The sequence below is a fragment of the Procambarus clarkii genome, chromosome 10 (assembly GCF_040958095.1).
Source record: "Procambarus clarkii isolate CNS0578487 chromosome 10, FALCON_Pclarkii_2.0, whole genome shotgun sequence".
Lineage (NCBI taxonomy): Eukaryota > Metazoa > Arthropoda > Malacostraca > Decapoda > Cambaridae > Procambarus > Procambarus clarkii.
Genome location: NC_091159.1, coordinates 29,219,470 through 29,236,973, shown reverse-complemented (window position 1 = coordinate 29,236,973; position 17,504 = coordinate 29,219,470). Strand labels below are relative to the sequence as shown.

The window sequence follows — 17,504 nt, the reverse complement described above, 5'->3', positions numbered from 1 at the left end:
TATAGCACACATATGTACTATATGTACTATATTAGGCCTCAGATATCGTACACACAGAAATCACAATAGTCTGATATATTAAATGAACCAAACCACAAGGGCCGTGGTGAGGGCCCGCGGGAGCCTCGTGAGGGCAGCAGCACTCCAGGTTGCAATTCTTTGTAACGACGTCGTGGCGCAGTCAACTAAGGTGTGTCTGGGATCATCCCGGACGTAGGTTCGAATCCTCATCACTGCCCTTGTGGATTTGTTCAGATATCGTGTATTAGGTCCAGGAAGGTTAGGTTAGGTTAGTTTGTCCTTGCAACATAAGTAGACAATAGTTTTCCAGTTTGTCCAAGTCAATAGTGCCGATTTCTACTTTCTAATTTCGTTATACGTCGGTATATGTACCATGGACCTCATCGTTACAATAAGTACTACCAAAACTGGAAGACTGGATGTTCAGGCAACCTTTATGGGCCCCTGCAAGGCCTTCATAATACTATTAAACCCCCACGTATGACCGATTAGATTCAGGAAACACCTGGGTAAATACTGGTTTGGAAATAGGGTTGTTGATTTCAGGACTAGCTTACCGAGTAAAGTAACAGCCGTGGGATCCCTCGAGTGTTTCAAGAGCACGTAGGACATATGCATGAATGAGTTTGTACCGTGTGAAGGTTCCTGGGATTAACGGCCCCGCGGCCCGGTCTCTGACTAGGCCTCCCACCTGGGAGGATATAGTTTGGGTGAATATAAATGTCAGTGGCAACGTATCGGCCAGTAGGCCTTCAGCAATGTCCTTAAGTCTTATGGTGTCATGTCCTCCTCCTCGACCACACTGCTCCTACCTGAGGACCACATTACAAAGGCATAGAATCATGGAATTTCTGTCTCTGAACTAGAGAAAGTTGAGAGAGAGGGAAGACAACTGGTCGAGGCGAGACCATACAACATCAAGGAACAGATGAGATAATACATCTTCGCCACAGGTAAGGAACAAAAGAAATATGATGATAATGTGCGAGGAATAAGTTGTCGGTGGAGAAACACGACAGATAAGTGGCAGAGGCCAAGAGCTAGACTCATTCCCCATGGACACTTAGGCAAGCAAGGATAAACACATATAATCTCTCTCTCTCTCTCTCTCTCTCTCTCTCTCTCTCTCTCTCTCTCTCTCTCTCTCTCTCTCTCTCTCTCTCTCTCTCTCGTGAGTTGTGAGTAAGAACTTCCATATATACATATATAAGGTGAGGAGCGACAAGGAGGGGGATGTTATGTTACAGTTGACCAGGCGAGGGGCCGAGGAGGACCATATGGCAGGGCGGGTGTTGCCTCAGTCCTGGAGTAAAGGCTCCATAGCTTCAGACAAGTGTCTACTCCCTTACGGCATCCTCCTTTTTAATCATTCCCTCCCTCTAACCTAACCTCACCTAACCTAACCTAAGGGACGGAGGTAGATGTTTAATGTACTGTGTGCACCCGGGGCGTTGTGTTCCGTCACCGTCAGCGTCACAGGGGGGGGGGGGGGGGGGGTGTCGTGGTCAATGACCAACGTGTAACAAACATGTTTGTGTCGCCAGCTGGTGTTTGCCAGTGACGTCACTGTGGATCAGGCCCCCACTAGCCGGGGGTGACAGCCCTGACCTCACGCGGGGAACACAGTAACCAATGAACGACGTTCTCTTGATGTACGCAGATGATATCATCATTGACGATCCTCGTATGCTATCTCAGAGCAGGCACTGTATACTGTCTGTTGCAACAGTTGCAATTGCAGATTTATACCTGTTAAACATGCCATATTTATATATGTATATATATATATATATATATTATATATATATATATATATATATATATATATATATATATATATATATATATATATACATATATATATATATATATATATATATATATATATATATATATATATATATATATATATATATATATATAGATAGATATACGCATAATGATGATAATGATGTAAAAGTGAGATCTGACCTGGCCTAACCTGATCACATCCTATGGTAATGGACAGGAAAGGATAGTTTATCATGACATTACTTAGTGAACGTATCTAGTGTCGTCGACCAGTGACGTCGACCAGGGACGTCGACCAGTGACGTCGACCAGTGACGTCAACCAGCGACGTCGACCAATGACGTCGACCAAGGACGTCGACCAATGACGTCGACCAGTGATGTCGACCAGTGACGTCAACCAGTGACGTCGACCAGAGACGTCGACCAGTGACGTCAACCAGGGACGTCAACCAGTGACGTCGACCAGGGACGTCGACCTCTGACGTCGACCTCTGACGTCGACCAGTGACGTCAACCAGTGACGTCGACCAGTGACGTCAACCAGTGACGTCGACCAGTGACGTCAACCACTGACGTCGACCAGTGACGTCGACCAGTGACGTCAACCACTGACGTCGATCAGTGACGTCGACCAGTGACGTCAACCACTGACGTCGACCAGTGACGTCGACCAGTGACGTCGACCAGGGATATATCTATCGTTTTGCAATGGTTTCCCGATGATTCACCTGCCAGTCTTTCTTTAGAGGTTCATCCTTAGAACACAGAACACGTGGTCCGGTGCTGAGAGATGTTCTCCAGTGTTCACACCACCTGACCCGATGTTCTCCAGGCCTCCCCGGTGGCTTCCCGACCGTCTCCAAAATTTAATAAAACTCTCTGGGTGTCAGCCACCGGTTTGCTTGTCAAGTTTAATTAAAATCGAGTGTTTGTTTTATAATACATTTTAAAACACACACACACACACACACACACACACACACACACACACACACACACACACACACACACACACACACACACACACACATGAGATATGGGAATGAGCCACAGAGATATTAGAAAGAACTTTTTTAGTGACAGAGTGGTTGACAAATGGAATGCATTAGGAAGTGATGTGGTGGAGGCTGACTCCATACACAGTTTCAAGTGTAGATATGATAGAGCCCAATAGGCTCAGGAATCTGTACACCAGTTGATTGACGGTTGAGAGGCGGGACCAAAGAGCCAGAGCTCAACCCCCGCAAACACAACTAGATGAGTACAACTAGGTGAATACACACACACACACACACACACACACACACACACACACACACACACACACACACACACACACACACACACACACACACACACACACACACCTGTTGATTGACGGTTGAGAGGCGGGACCAAAGAACCAGAGCTCAACCCCCGCAAGCACAATTAGGTGAGTACAATTAGGTGAGTACACACACACACACACACACACACACATGTTCAGTCGTCAGCTCGGGAGTCGTAGTCCCAGGGTCCGGGGATTGATCCCCGGAGGAGGCGGAAACAAATGAGCAGTTTCTTTCATCCTGATGCACCTGTTCACCTATCATTAAATAGGTACCTGAGAGTTAGACAACTGCTACGGGATGTTTCCTGGGAATGTGTGTGCGCGCGCGCGTGTTAGAGAAATCTACGTAGTATACATAATAGAGGGAAAAATAGATTGGTTAGAGAGGTGGGGTCCAAGAGCTAATAGCTCGACTCAGCAGGTACATATAGTAAATATACATACACACATCTAAACAATAAAAAGATTGTCCCAACTTTAGCAAGAATCTAGTTTATTTCTATACTCTGTTCTCTTGAGTACTACTAGAGGCATAGATAGGTTGGGGGGGGGGGCAGGTGGCACTGTAGTGGTGGTGGGGGGGGCAGGTGGCACTGTAGTGGTGGGGGGAGGGGTGGCACTGTAGTGGTGGTGGGAGGGGCAGGTGGCACTGTAGTGGTGGTGGGGGGTGGGCAGGTGGCACTGTAGTGGTGGTGGGGGGGGCAGGTGGCACTGTAGTGGTGGGGGGAGGGGTGGCACTGTAGTGGTGGTGGGAGGGGCAGGTGGCACTGTAGTGGTGGTGGGGGGGGGCTGGTGGCACTGTAGTGGTGCGGGGAGGGGCAGGTGGCACTGTAGTGGTGGTGGGGGGGGGCTGGTGGCACTTTAGTGGTGCGGGGAGGGGCAGGTGGCACTGTAGTGGTGGTGGGGGGGGGCTGGTGGCACTGTAGTGGTGCGGGGAGGAGCAGGTGGCACTGTAGTGGTGGTGGGGGGGGGCTGGTGGCACTGTAGCAGGGTGCACTCAGTGGGAGGAGCTAGGTGGAGAGGGGCCGACCTCTTAGCTGCAAAAATGTCCGCGTGATTGCAAACTTGATCACAAACTCGTCCACGCAATCAAGTTGGCAAGCCGGGGGGTGGGGGTGGGAGGTGGGGGGGGGGCAGCTTCCTTGTCAGTCACACCTCGAAGCTTTCCTGGTGTCGGACACTCCTCCGCCGCACCATCGGCTGTGCTGTGGCCTGGTGGCGCCATCTGTTGGGTGAAGGTGTTGAGTTGTGTGGGGCTCGACACACAACTCTTCATAAAGTTGAAACATTACCAAAAAGCAGCGGTAACATTTAGTGTTGCTGGAGGGTGGAGTTGGAGGTTGGAATTACTGGAGTTGGAATTACACTAACAATGGAGTTAGTGTTGTTAGAGGAGGTCCACAACACGATGCAAAAAATCACATAAGATGGAAGTGATTATTCCCAGTCGTATATGATGCAGTCTTCCTGGACTTCCAGAAAGCCATCGACAGTGTTCCACACAGGAAGCTACTGCACAACCATGACAAACCAGGAGGAGTAAGAGGACACCATGACCTGGACCAGAGAGTACTTGCCCACTATAAATTAAGATGAATTCTCTGCGTCAATGTTTGCCAACGACGCAAAACTGATGACACGAATCACGAGACAACAGAGAACTTCAGAACGCTGCTCGTGGACAACATAGAAAACTCCTCATGGTAACTTCAAAACGAAATTAGAAATGTCTAAATTTCGTTGTTTATAAATGTTTAATTTAGAAATGTCTAAATTTCTTGTTTGCTACAAGAGAAAGAATTAGGTGGACTGAGCTACAAGGAAAGACCGAGAGGACTGGACATACACTGTAATAGAGAACGGGAAGTTGGTGAGAGGGGGGGGGGGAGGTATGAAGGTTCGTGCTATGGCCTCCTCCTATAGGATATCTGATCAACCAGGCTGTGAGTCATACGTTAAGCTGCGAGCAGCTGCGTCCAACTGTCTGGTTGACCAGTCCAGCAACCAGGAGGCCTAGTCGAGGACCGGGCCGCGGGGACGCTAAGCCCCGAAATTATCGCCAGGTATCAAGGTGTGGTCTGTATAATTGGTTTGGGACGGAGGGGGGGGGGGGTGCGTTTAAGGCGTTTGGAACATACAAGATATATGTGTGTGTGTGACTGGACGTGGGAGCACTGGACGTGGGAGCACTGGACGTGGGAGCACTGGACGTGGGAGCACTGGACGTGGCAGAATTGGACGTGGCAGCACTGGACGTGGGAGCACTGGACGTGGGAACACTGGACGTGGCAGAATTGGACGTGGCAGCACTGGACGTGGCAGCACTGGACGTGGCAGCACTGGACGTGGCAGCACTGGACGTGGGAGAACTGGACGTGGCAGCACTGGACGTGGCAGAACTGGACGAGGCAGCACTGGTCGTGAGAGCACTGGACGTGGCAGCACTGGACTTGGGAGAACTGGACGTGGGAGAACTGGACGTGGCAGCACTGGACGTGGCAGAACTGGACGTGGCAGCACTGGTCGTGGCAGCACTGGACGTGGCAGCACTGGACGTGAGAGCACTGGACGTGGCAGCACTAGACGTGGCAGCACTGGTCGTGGGAGCACTGGACGTGGCAGCACTGGACGTGGCAGCACTGGTCGTGGGAGCACTGGATGTGGCAGCACTGGACGTGGGAGAACTGGACGTGGCAGCACTGGACGTGGCAGCACTGGACGTGGCAGAACTGGACGTGGCAGCACTGGACGTGGCAGCCCTGGTCGTGGGAGCACTGGACGTGGCAGCACTGGACGTGGCAGCACTGGTCGTGGGAGCACTGGACGTGGCAGCAGTGGACGTGGCAGCACTGGACGTGGCAGCACTGGACGTGGCAGCACTGGACGCGGCTGCACTGGACGTGGCAGCACTGGACGTGGCAGAACTGGACGTGGCAGCACTGGTCGTGGGAGCACTGGATGTGGCAGCACTGGACGTGGCAGCACTGGACGTGGCAGAACTGGACCTGGCAGCACCGGACGTGGGAACTCTGGACGTGGGAACACTGGACATGGGGACACTGGTCGTGGGAGCACTGGACGTGGCAGCACTGGACGTGGCAGCACTGGACCTGGCAGCACCGGACGTGGGAACACTGGACGTGGGAACACTGGACGTGGGAGCACTGGACCTGGCAGCACTGGACGTGGGAACACTGGACGTGGAAACACTGGACGTGGCAGAACTGGACGTGGCAGCACTGGACGTGAGAGCACTGGACGTGGGAGCACTGGACCTGGCCGCACTGGACGTGGGAACACTGGACGTGGGAACACTGGACGTGGCAGCATTGGACGTGAGAACACTGGACGTTGGAGCACTGGACGTGGCAGCACCGGACGTGGCAGCACTGGACGTGGCAGCACTGGACGTGGCAGCACTGGACGTGGCAACACTGGACCTGGCAGCACCGGACGTGAGAACACTGGACGTTGGAGCACTGAACGTGTGAGCACTGAACGTGGCAGAACTGGACGTTGGAACACTGGACGTTGGAGCACTGGACGTGTGAGCACTGGACGTGGCAGCACTGTACGTGAGAACACTGGACGTTGGAGCACTGGACGTGGCAACACCGGACGTGGCAGGACTGGACGTGGCAGCACTGGACGTGGCAGCACTGGACCTGGCAGCACCGGACGTGGGAACACTGGACGTGGGAACACTGGACGTGGGAGCACTGGACCTGGCAGCACTGGACGTGGGAATACTGGACGTGGAAACACTGGACGTGGCAGCACTGGACGTGGCAGCACTGGACGTGAGAACACTGGACGTGGGAGCACTGGACCTGGCTGCACTGGACGTGGGAACACTGGACGTGGCAGCACTGGACGTGAGAACACTGGACGTTGGAGCACTGAACGTGTGTGCACTGGACGTGGCAGAACTGGACGTGGGAACACTGGACGTTGGAGCACTGGACGTGTGAGCACTGGACGTGGCAGCACTGGACGTGAGAACACTGGATGTGGGAGCACTGGACCTGGCCGCACTGGACGTGGGAACACTGGACGTGGCAGCACTGGACGTGGCAGCCCTGGTCGTAGCAGCACTGGACGTGGCAGCACTGGACGTGGGAGCACTGGACGTGTGAGCACTGGACGTGGCAGCACTGGACGTGAGAACACTGGATGTGGGAGCACTGGACCTGGCCGCATTGGACGTGGGAACACTGGACGTAGCAGCACTGGGCGTGACAGCCCTGGTCGTGGGAGCACTGGACGTGGCAGAACTGGACGTGGCAGCACTGGTCGTTGGAGCACTGGACGTGGTAACACTGGACGCGGCAGCACTGGACGTGGGAGCACTGGACCTGGCAGAACTAGACGTGGCAGAACTGGACGTGGCAGAACTGCAGGTGGCAGCACTGGACGTGGCAGCACTGGACGTGACAGCACTGGACGACGTGACAGCACTGGACGTGGAAGCACTAGACGTGGCAGCACTGGACGTGGCAGCACGTGACGTGGCAGCACTGGACGTGACAGCACTGGACGTGGCAGCACGTGACGTGGCAGCACTTGACGTCGCAGCACTTGACGTGGAAGCACTAGACGTGGCAGCACTGGACGTGGCAGCACGTGACGTGGCAGCACTGGACGTGGCAGCACTGGACGTGGAAGAACTGGACGTGGGAACACTGGACGTGGCAGCACTGGACGTGGCAGCACTTTACGTGGCAGCACTTGACGTGGCAGCACTGGACGTGGCAGCACGTGACGTGGCAGCACTGGACGTGGCAGCACTGGACGTGGCAACACCGGACCTGGTAGCACTGGACGTGGGAACACTGGACGTGGCAGCACTGGACGTGACAGCACTGGACGTGGCAGTACAGAACGTGGCAGCACTGGACGTGGCAGAACTGGACGTGGCAGCACTGGACGCGGCAGCACTGGACGTGGCAGCACTGGACGCGGCAGCATTGGACGTGGAAGAACTGGACGTGGGAACACTGGACGTGACAGCACTGGACGTGGCAGCACTGGACGTGGCAGCACTGGACGTGGCAGCACTGGACGTGAGAGCACTGGACGTGGCAGCACTGGACGTGGCAGCACTGGTCGTGGCAGCACTGGACGTGGCAGCACTTGGCGTGGCAGAACTGGACGTGGCAGCACTGGACGTGAGAGCACTGGACGTGGCAGCACTGGACGTGGCAGCACTGGCCGTGGCAGCACTGGACGTGGCAGAACTGGACGTGGCAGCACTGGACGCGGCAGCACTGGACGTGGCAGCACTGGACGCGGCAGCATTGGACGTGGAAGAACTGGACGTGGGAACACTGGACGTGACAGCACTGGACGTGGCAGCACTGGACGTGGCAGCACTGGACGTGGCAGCACTGGACGTGGCAGCACTGGACGTGAGAGCACTGGACGTGGCAGCACTGGACGTGGCAGCACTGGACGTGGCAGCACTGGACGTGGCAGCACCGGACGTGGCAGCACTGGACGTGGCAGCACTGGACGTGAGAGCACTGGACGTGGCAGCACTGGACGTGGCAGCACTGGACGTGGCAGCACCGGACCTGGGAGCACTGGACGTGGAAACACTGGACGTGGCAGCACTGGACTTGGCAGAACTGGACGTGCCAGCACTGGACGTGGCAGCACTGGACGTGGCAGCACTGGACGTGAGAGCACTGGACGTGGCAGCACTGGACGTGGCAGCACTGGACGTGGCAGCACTGGACGTGGCAGCACTGGACGTGGCAGCACCGGACCTGGGAGCACTGGACGTGGAAACACTGGACGTGGCAGCACTGGACTTGGCAGAACTGGACGTGCCAGCACTGGACGTGGCAGCACTGGACGTGGCAGCACCACCCTCGACAAGGATGAATGAGACTTTCCTGGAGTTCAATTAACTGAGAAGACAAACATCTGAGGACAATTCTTAACTTCTTGAGGCACGTCTTGACCATGTCAGATATATGAGTTTTCCTGGACAAGTCTGAGGTGATTGTAATACCCAGGACAAGTCTGAGGTGATTGTAATACCCAGGACAAGTCTGAGGTGATTGTAATACCCAGGACAAGTCTGAGGTGATTGTAATACCCAGGACAAGTCTGAGGTGATTGTAATACCCAGGACAAGTCTGAGGTGATTGTAATACCCAGGACAAGTCTGAGGTGATTGTAATACCCAGGACAAGTCTGAGGTGATTGTAATACCCAGGACAAGTCTGAGGTGATTGTAATACCCAGGACAAGTCTGAGGTGATTGTAATACCCAGGACAAGTCTGAGGTGATTGTAATACCCAGGACAAGTCTGAGGTGATTGTAATACCCAGGACAAGTCTGAGGTGATTGTAATACCCAGGACAAGTCTGAGGTGATTGTAATACCCAGGACAAGTCTGAGGTGATTGTAATACCCAGGACAAGTCTGAGGTGATTGTAATACCCAGGACAAGTCTGATGTGATTGTAATACCCAGGACAAGTCTGAGGTGATTGTAATGCCCAGGACAAGTCTGAGGTGATTGTAATACCCAGGACAAGTCTGATGTGATTGTAATACCCAGGACAAGTCTGATGTGATTGTAATACCCAGGACAAGTCTGAGGTGATTGTAATGCCCAGGACAAGTCTGAGGTGATTGTAATACCCAGGACAAGTCTGAGGTGATTGTAATACCCAGGACAAGTCTGAGGTGATTGTAATACCCAGGACAAGTCTGAGGTGATTGTAATACCCAGGACAAGTCTGATGTGATTGCAATACCCAGGACAAGTCTGAGGTGATTGTAATGCCCAGGACAAGTCTGAGGTGATTGTAATACCCAGGACAAGTCTGATGTGATTGTAATACCCAGGACAAGTCTGATGTGATTGTAATACCCAGGACAAGTCTGAGGTGATTGTAATGCCCAGGACAAGTCTGAGGTGATTGTAATACCCAGGACAAGTCTGATGTGATTGTAATACCCAGGACAAGTCTGATGTGATTGTAATACCCAGGACAAGTCTGAGGTGATTGTAATGCCCAGGACAAGTCTGATGTGATTGTAATACCCAGGACAAGTCTGAGGTGATTGTAATGCCCAGGACAAGTCTGAGGTGATTGTAATGCCCAGGACAAGTCTGAGGTGATTGTAATGCCCAGGACAAGTCTGAGGTGATTGTAATACCCAGGACAAGTCTGAGGTGATTGTAATGCCCAGGACAAGTCTGAGGTGATTGTAATGCCCAGGACAAGTCTGAGGTGATTGTAATACCCAGGACAAGTCTGAGGTGATTGTAATGCCCAGGACAAGTCTGAAGGGATTGTAATGCGCGGGACAAGTCTGAGGTGATTGTAATACCCAGGACAAGTCTGAGGTGATTGTAATGCCCAGGACAAGTCTGAAGGGATTGTAATGCGCGGGACAAGTCTGAAGTGATTGGAATGCGCAGGACAAGTCTGAGGTGATTGTAATGCCCAGGACAAGTCTGAAGGGATTGTAATGCGCGGGACAAGTCTGAAGTGATTGGAATGCGCGGGACAAGTCTGAGGTGATTGTAACGTCCAGGACAAGTCTGAAATGCTTTCCAGAATTTTAACATAATTTCGAGGTTCCAGATAAGTCGTTTTCGAGATAAAATTTGTATTTGGTTGGAATGTGATTTAACACACACACACACACACACACACACACACACACAAGAAGACCTAGACAAGCTGAAGGAATGGTCGAACAAATGGTTGTTAGAGTTTAACCCAACCAAATGTAATGTAATGAAGATAGGTGTAGGGAGCAGGAGGCCAGATACAAGGTATCATCTGGGAGAGGAAATTCTTCAGGAGTCAGAGAAGGAAAAAGACTTGGGGGTTGATATCACGCCAGACCTGTCTCCTGCAGCACATATCAAGCGGATAACATCAGCGGCATATGCCAGGCTGGCCAACATACGAACGGCATTCAGAAACTTGTGTAAAGAATCATTCAGAACTTTGTATACCACATATGTCAGGCCAATCCTGGGGTATGCAGCCCCAGCATGGAGTCCATATCTAGTCAAGGATAAGACTAAACTGGAAAAGGTTCAAAGGTTTGCCACCAGACTAGTACCCGAGCTGAGAGGTATGAGCTACGAGGAGAGACTACGGGAATTAAACCTCACTTCGCTGGAAGACAGAAGAGTTAGGGGGGACATGATCACCACGTTCAAGATTCTGAAGGGGATTGATAGGGTAGATAAAGACAGTCTATTTAACACAAGGGGAACACGCACAAGGGGACACAGGTGGAAACTGAGTGCCCAAATGAGCCACAGAGATATTAGAAAGAACTTTTTTAGTGTCAGAGTGGTTGACAAATGGAATGCATTAGGAAGTGATTTGGTGGAGGCTGACTCCATACACAGTTTCAAGTGTAGATATGACAGAGCCCGATAGGCTCATGAATCTGTACACCTGTTGATTGACGGTTGAGAGGCGGGACCAAAGAGCCAGAGCTCAACCCCCGCAAACACAACTAGGTGAGTACAACTAGGTGAGTACACACACACACACACACACACACACACACACACACACACACACACACACACATACACGTGTTTAAATCACGAAAATTGCACAAATTAATGATGAAAAATGTGACAGTGTCAGACCACGGACGAAGAATTGAAACAGGAACTTCCTTAAGTACTTTCGTATTTAATAATAAGATGTATTATTAAATACGAAAAAACTTTCAAATGGCCGTCAAAGAGAAGAAATTCGATTGAAGATTCAATATCATGGAAAGAGAAGTTTTCAAGTGGAAGCTTGACAAGTTCTTGCATGAGCTAGCGGACCAGCTTAACTGTGATGGCCAGCCTGTGTGTGTGTCTACGGGTTACGAAGACAGACACACAGACCCGACAATAACCACGAAAGCCCTATAGTGCAAGGACAAGCAACTGAAGTAAAAGCAAGCTCTAGAAATCATCTACAGGTAATCCAAAGGTAAACCGGTAGATTTTAAGAAGAGCTGCCAAAGACGGTCCTTGACTGAAGGATGAGTGAAGACCTTGACTTTGCATGACCTCAAAGACCATAAATAAATGAGATACAAGGTAAGATCCATCAGAACAAAACGTTCACAGAGAGAAGGGAGGGGGGCGGGTGGAAACAGGGAAATATGATCACCACCTACAAAATACTCAGTGGCATTTAAAGAGTAAACAATGAGAGCCATGTGAAGTGGAGCAGACATGAGGTTCTACGTGCACAAGCTCAGCAGCAGACGTCATCAAGGAGATGACTGAGGAACAGTGGACAGGAGGGAGACAGAGGACAGGGGAAAGGGACAATGGAAAGGGGAAACTACTGCAAATTGGAAGAGGGTGAAGGAGGAAGGGCATGAAGATAACGTGAGGAGAGAGGAGTGGAAAGACGCACGATGCAAGAATAAGGCAAGGAGGAGGAGGAGGAGGAGGAGGAGGAGGAGGAGGAGGAGGAGGAGGAGGAGGAGGAGGAGGAGGAGGAGGAGGAGGAGGAGGAGGAGGAGGAGGAGGAGGAGGAGGAGGAAGCCGGGGCAGAAGAAGGGAGAGAAGGAAGGGGACGCAACACGAAGGAGAAGACATTTAAGGAGAGACAGACGAGCGTACCGAGAGATTTGACGACGTTAAATCCGGAGGAATCAGATGTGGGAGTCGGAGGGTGGGGGGGGGGCATTTACCCCTGTAGACAACATGAGGGGTCAAATGAGAGGGGCGAAGCGGGTCAGAGGTCAGTTGAAAGGATCAGTTCAGAGTTGAAAAGGACGAGCACCTGAGGCCACCTGAGGCCACCTTTAACATCACTCAGATATGAACTTGCTAGCAATGTTCAACGGCACTCACCCTCCGGGTACTGGGGAGGGGCGGGGGTGTACTGGGGAGGGGCGGGGTGTACTGTGGAGGGGCGGGGTGTACTGGGGAGGGGCGGGGGTGTACTGGGGAGGGGCGGGGTGTACTGTGGAGGGGCGGGGTGTAATGGGGAGGGGCGGGAGTGTACTGTGGAGGGGCGGGGTGTACTGGGGAGGGGCGGGAGTGTACTGTGGAGGGGCGGGGTGTACTGGGGAGGGGCGGGAGTGTACTGTGGAGGGGCGGGGTGTACTGGGGAGGGGTGGGGGAGGAGCTTCGTAGAGAGGTGTGTCGAGGGGAAGGAAGAGATGGATAGAAAGGTAAGCTGGGTAGGGATGGCCAGTGGGGAGGAAGGTAAGCTGGGTAGGGATGGCCAGTGGGGAGGAAGGTAAGCTGGGTAGGGATGGCCAGTGGGGAGGAAGGTAAGCTGGGTAAGGAAGGGAAAGGTTGAGGGGAAGGGAGGCTGGGTAGGGACGGGTCAGTGGGGAGGGACTTAAGCTGGGCAAGGAAAGGGGAGGTACTGAGTGTTAAACACCTCTGGCGTCACAGTGTTCATTGATGTTCATTCAATGTTCGACATCAGTGTTCACAAGTTCCTTCATGGCAAATACAAAATAAATAAATTACGTTTAATTAAAATAAAATATTTACAAAACCAATGAGACAAATATCGCTGGCCACCAGAAATAATTCAACGAATTAAAAGTCGACGTTCCATAACAAACAGTTGAAGTTGAACTAATGGTAAGACACCCACTGAAACTACAACAGTGGGATGAGTGGAGCCGCCTCAACACCCAGGGACTGAGCCAAGTGGTTGTCTTCGACGCCTCGTGTACTCACCTAATTGTACTCACCTAATTGTGCTTGCGGGGGTTGAGCTCTGGCTCTTTGGTCCCGCCTCTCAACCGTCAATCAACTGGTGTACAGATTCCTGAGCCTATTGGGCTCTATCATATCTACATTTGAAACTGTACCCTCTGGGAGATCATTTACATATACCAGAAACAGTATAGGTCCAAGGACTGACCCCTGCGGGACTCCACTTGTGACGTCTCGCCAATCTGAGACCTCACCCCTCACACAGACTCGTTGTCTCCTGTTGCTTAGGTACTCCTCTATCCACCGGAGTACCTTCCCTCTCACTCCAGCCTGCATCTCCAACTTTCGCACTAGCCTCTTGTGTGGCACTGTATCGTGTGGCACCACACTGTTGCCCAACAGTTCCAGCTGACAGCATGGGCATCTCTCAACCTACTACTCCTCTAGGTGTGCTTCCTGGGGGGGGGGGGGGGGTTGGCTTCGGCTCTTTAGTCCCGCCTCTCAACTGTCAATCTATCAGTCATGGTGTGGTCGGTATCTTCATGATGGTACCGAGCCGGACCAGATATCAGCATCTGGTGACGGAGGAGATATCAAGGGAGAACATACAGCCATGATCTCTTGTTGCTTATGGGAGCACCGAGAGATGTCACCATGATGGTACCAGACATCACAGTCTGCGGTGCTAACTACCACCAGCGTCTCCGTATGGTAGCGGAAACACCGCTGTAAAGGATGGGGTTGTTGTAGACGTGACCACCTCATCACCTCAAACTCTTCAGCACGGGTGGGACACGAACAAGGGGACACAGGTGGAAACTTAGTACCCAGATGAGCCACAGAGACGTTAGAAAGAATTTTTTCAGTGTCAGAGTAGTTAATAAATGGAATGCATTAGGCAGTGATGTGGTGGAGGCTGACTCCATACACAGTTTCAAATGTAGATATGAAAGAGCCCAGTAGACTCAGGAACCTGTACACCAGTTGATTGACAGTTGAGAGGCGGGACCAAAGAGCCAAAGCTCAACCCCCGCAAGCACAATTAGGTGAATACCGTCATCATAAACCCATGGAACCACCTACCCGCCGAAGCCGTAAATGCCAAGACATTACAGCAGTTCAAAATCCAGTTGAAAAACATTCTCTTGAAAAATCGGGGGACTTTTGACAAACCGCTGGCTTCCTGTTCCCGTCGAGGCCACTAGATAGATGGTAACCCTCATGTAAATTGAGAGGAAATCCTTCACCTTAACAGGAGGAGGGAAGGGAGCCGCCGCTACCTGACCCTCCAGGCCCCGGCCACACCACACAAAGCTTGCCATAACTTACAGGACAGTGGAGGTGAAGGGAGTGAAAAGAACACTATGATTTGTAACATGGAGAATATTACATATTACAATACATAAGGGAAGATCTGCAGTAGAAACAACACTAGTTCAATGCCATAAAATCTGCAATAAACAGAGAGGATAAAGTGCGTTTGAGAATCAAACCTGGAAACACGACGGCCAGCCTAGTGCCATTATTATCGGACTTGGAGCCGTCTATATAAATGGAGAGAGTCCATTTGCCAGGTAGAAGAGTCCAGTTGCCAAGAGTCCCTGCCACGGCCCACCAAGGAGACGCCGGGCATGCTCCCAGCGAAAAATATGCAGGGCACGTGTGGCATCTTCATGGTGATATCGCATGGAAATTTCACCGAGTCAACAGAAACTTGAGGGAGTCCCAAGTTTCCCAAACATAGAGTTACCAGGAAGCTTACTGGGGGTGAGGGGGGGGGGGGGGTAAGCAGGCTATGGAGAGGCAGGCTGAGAAGCTTATGCAGACTGGAGAGGCGAGCTAAGAAGGTAAGCTGAATGTAGAAGGTAATATTATGGAGGAAGACGTGGTAGAGGGGTGGGAGGCAGCCTGATGTCTGGGATGGGAAGGCAAGTGATGGGTGTGGGTGAGAGTTAGACTGAGGGCCTGACGAAGCAGGCTGTGGAGGTCAGTCATGATACTCACTTTTCCTTTGTGGTAAATGACGAGTAAACACGAGGTAATGGTGTTCCGTTGTGTTGTGTGAGTACTCGCCTAGATGTGCTTGCAGGGTCGAACTATGTTCCTAGTCCCGCCTTCTGAACCTTCTTAGATTAACGCAATGACACATACCTCACGCTTTTAACATATTTACATTTAAAACTTTGAATCTTATTAGCTTCAGTGACTTCTATGTTTCATTTACTGATAGCTCTGACACTGACAAAGTTCATTCTGACGTCCCTGTGACTCATCTGCGTCTCCTGCTTCCATCTATGACCCTCTCTTTCTGCTGCTCCTAGCCTGCTTTGTCTACTTTATAAATTTTCCTTGGATACTTATATGTTGTTAGAAGTGTGTATGTGTGTGTGTGTGTGTGTGTGTGTGTGTGTGTGTGTGTGTGTGTGTGTGTGTGTGTGTGTGTGTGTGTGTGTGTGTGTGTGTGTGTGTGTGTGTGTACTCATCTATTTGTATTCACCTAGTTGTGCTTGCGGGGGTTGTGCTTTGGCTCCTTGGTTCCGCCTCTTAACCGTCAGTCAACTGATGTACAGATTCCTGAGCCTACTTGGCTCTATCATATCTACATTTGAAACTGTGTATGGAGTCAGCCTCCACCACATCACTGCCTAATGCATTCCATCTGTTAACTACTCTAACACTGAAAAAGTTCTTTCTAACGTCCCTGTGGCTCATGTGGGCACTCAGTCTCTACCTGTGTCCCCTTGTTCGCGTACCATCCGTATTAAAATGTTTATCCTTATCTACCCTGTCAATTCCTCTGAGAATTTTGTAGGTAGTGATCATGTCTCCCCTTACTCTTCCAGTGTCGTAAGGTGCATCTCACGCAACCTTTCCTCGTAACTCATGCCTCTTAGTTCTGGGAATAGCCTAGTGGCATACCTCTGAACTTTTTCCAGCTTCGTCTTGTGCTTGACAAGGTACGGGCTCCATGCTGGGACCGCATACTCCATGATTGATCTTACATATGTGGTATACAAAGTTCTGAATGATTCCTGAAGGCAGTTCTGATGTTAGCCAGCCTAGCGTATGCCGCAAATGTAATTCTTTATATGTGGGCTTCAGGAGACAGGTTTGGTGTGATATCAACTCATAGATCTTTCTCTTCGTCCCTTTCTTGAAGTACTTTATCTCCCATTCGGTATCCTGTGTCTGGCCTCCTGTGTCCACCACCTAGTTTCATTACCTTGCATTTACTCGGTTTGAACTTTAGTTGCCATTTGTTGGACCATTTATTCAGAATTGGCTAGGTCATCTTGTAGCCTCCTACTATCTTCCACTGTTTCAATCCTCCTCATAATTTTTGCATCATCAGCAAACAATGAGAGGAATGATTCTATGCTCTCTGGGAGATCATTTACATATATTAGAAACAGTTATACTGTTTCTAATGTCCAAGAACTGAACCCTGCGGGACTCCACTGCTGACGTCTAGCCAATCTGAGGCCTCACCCCTGACATTGACTCGTTGTCATCTGTTGCTTAGGTACTCCCTTATCCAATGGATTACCTTCCCTTTCACTCCTGCCTGCATCTCCAGCTTTTTTCACTGGCCTCTTGTGTGGTACTGTGTTGAAGCCATTCTGGCAATCCATAAATATACAGTCTGCCCAACCTCTGTGTGTGTGTGTGTGTGCTTACC

At 51.3% G+C, this 17,504-nt stretch overlaps 2 protein-coding genes across 2 annotated transcripts; one reads left to right on the top strand and one right to left on the bottom strand.

Moving 5' to 3' along the window:
* Positions 1-792: 792 nt before the first annotated feature.
* On the bottom strand, positions 793-6,640 carry LOC138363256 (uncharacterized; the record flags this gene model as incomplete). The annotated part of the gene is made up of 2 exons (XM_069322265.1): positions 793-833; positions 5,305-6,640. Coding segments are annotated over 2 exons (1,377 nt in total), but the record flags the coding sequence as incomplete, so codon positions are not given.
* A 512-nt stretch (positions 6,641-7,152) lies between these two features.
* On the top strand, positions 7,153-9,056 carry LOC138363255 (protein SON-like). The gene is made up of 2 exons (XM_069322264.1): positions 7,153-7,184; positions 7,310-9,056. The coding sequence occupies exons 1-2, from the start codon at positions 7,153-7,155 to the stop codon at positions 9,054-9,056; spliced, it is 1,779 nt and encodes a 592-aa protein (XP_069178365.1).
* The last annotated feature ends 8,448 nt before the right edge of the window (positions 9,057-17,504 follow it).